Raw genomic sequence first — 1,222 nt, forward strand, 5'->3', positions numbered from 1 at the left:
GAGGGCATTTCCTTAGTAAATCACATGCACCTGAATTCTTGACTCAGGATGTACTTTTGAGGAACTCAACCCAGGACATTTACTGTTTTCTCTCTCTCTCTCCACCCACCCTCAGTCTTTTTTTTTTTTTTCTTTTGTAAATTACATTTGGATAATTGCTTGAATTAAGATTACAGGGTGAAAATGTTAGGTAGATAGCTAGGATCTCTGGCTCTTCTAGGGTGCCCTGCTTCAGTACTGCCTCGAGTAATTGCCCGACCTGGGAAGGATAAGGGTGGGCACTCCATTTTTGTGTTGCCCCACCCTTAATCTTATCCCAAGCAACTGCTACACCTGTGAAAGAAGGGAATACTTTACCAATCTGGGAATTCTCCAGCCTAGGGGGGGACCTACAGTAACCTAAGGCTAATTATTATGTCATTAACTTAAATCTACATTGTTGTTCATCCCCCCGCCACCCAGGACTTTCAGAGAAGAAGCTCGAATATGCTGATACAACCTTGAGAACACTTATTAATCATTTGGTAATACCCCACACCTTCTGAAAGCCCATCCCAGAACAAGTCAATACAAGGAAACAACTCGAGAATTCCCAGAGAGAGAAAGAGAGAGAGAGTGTGAGTCAGTGTGTCTGTCTGTCTCGCTCTACTCGCAGACACAGACCTGTTTCATTTCATAATAAAAAGCTCCTTGTGTGGAACTGCTTCCTTCTATGGTCACGCTGTCACTGGCCCTGCTTGTGATTTTTTTTCCAAGTAAGGAGCCAGGTAACTAGGATAACAGTCCACCAAGAGGCTGGACCTGACACTTTGGTGTGTCTGATCATTCTTCAGCCAAGAGCACACCAAGAACCAAGAGCAGACTGCCACCCTGACAAAAACACACAACAACAACAAAACTTCTTCCCAAAAACAAGCATCTCTCAGCCATCTTTTACCAGGAAGAGTCTCATGGCAGAGCTTTGGGGATTGGACTAAATCAAGGATCCATAGCCAGTAGGTTTAGGTTTATTTTTATTCCTGGATGTTTGGTAACAGTCATAAAGTTTGTTATAGGCATGACTAAAGGGTCAGTATGGTCATGAATTGAAAATGGTTTGGGGTGACATATCCAGCAATCGGTTCAATTTCCCCAAGAGGCCAGAGATTGGGAAATTTTAACCATGGAGTTATCTTTCAATGTGAGTGTAAGAGTCAAAGAAGCAATGATACAAACTGAAATC

The 1,222-nt window shown here is 42.8% G+C and overlaps 1 protein-coding gene across 1 annotated transcript in view; it reads right to left on the reverse strand.

Annotated features, from left to right (window-relative positions):
• Positions 1 to 822: 822 nt before the first annotated feature.
• The window catches only part of IL21 (interleukin 21), a 24,647-nt gene continuing 24,247 nt past the window's right edge, over positions 823 to 1,222 (reverse strand). The window contains exon 5 of the mRNA XM_012650401.1: positions 823 to 870. Within this exon, the coding sequence (XP_012505855.1) occupies positions 823 to 870 (48 nt within the window). The remainder of the gene's footprint in view (positions 871 to 1,222) is intronic.

This window comes from Propithecus coquereli, unplaced genomic scaffold (assembly GCF_000956105.1).
Source record: "Propithecus coquereli isolate 6110/MARCELLA unplaced genomic scaffold, Pcoq_1.0 Scaffold323, whole genome shotgun sequence".
In the NCBI taxonomy this organism is placed as follows: Eukaryota; Metazoa; Chordata; class Mammalia; order Primates; family Indriidae; genus Propithecus; species Propithecus coquereli.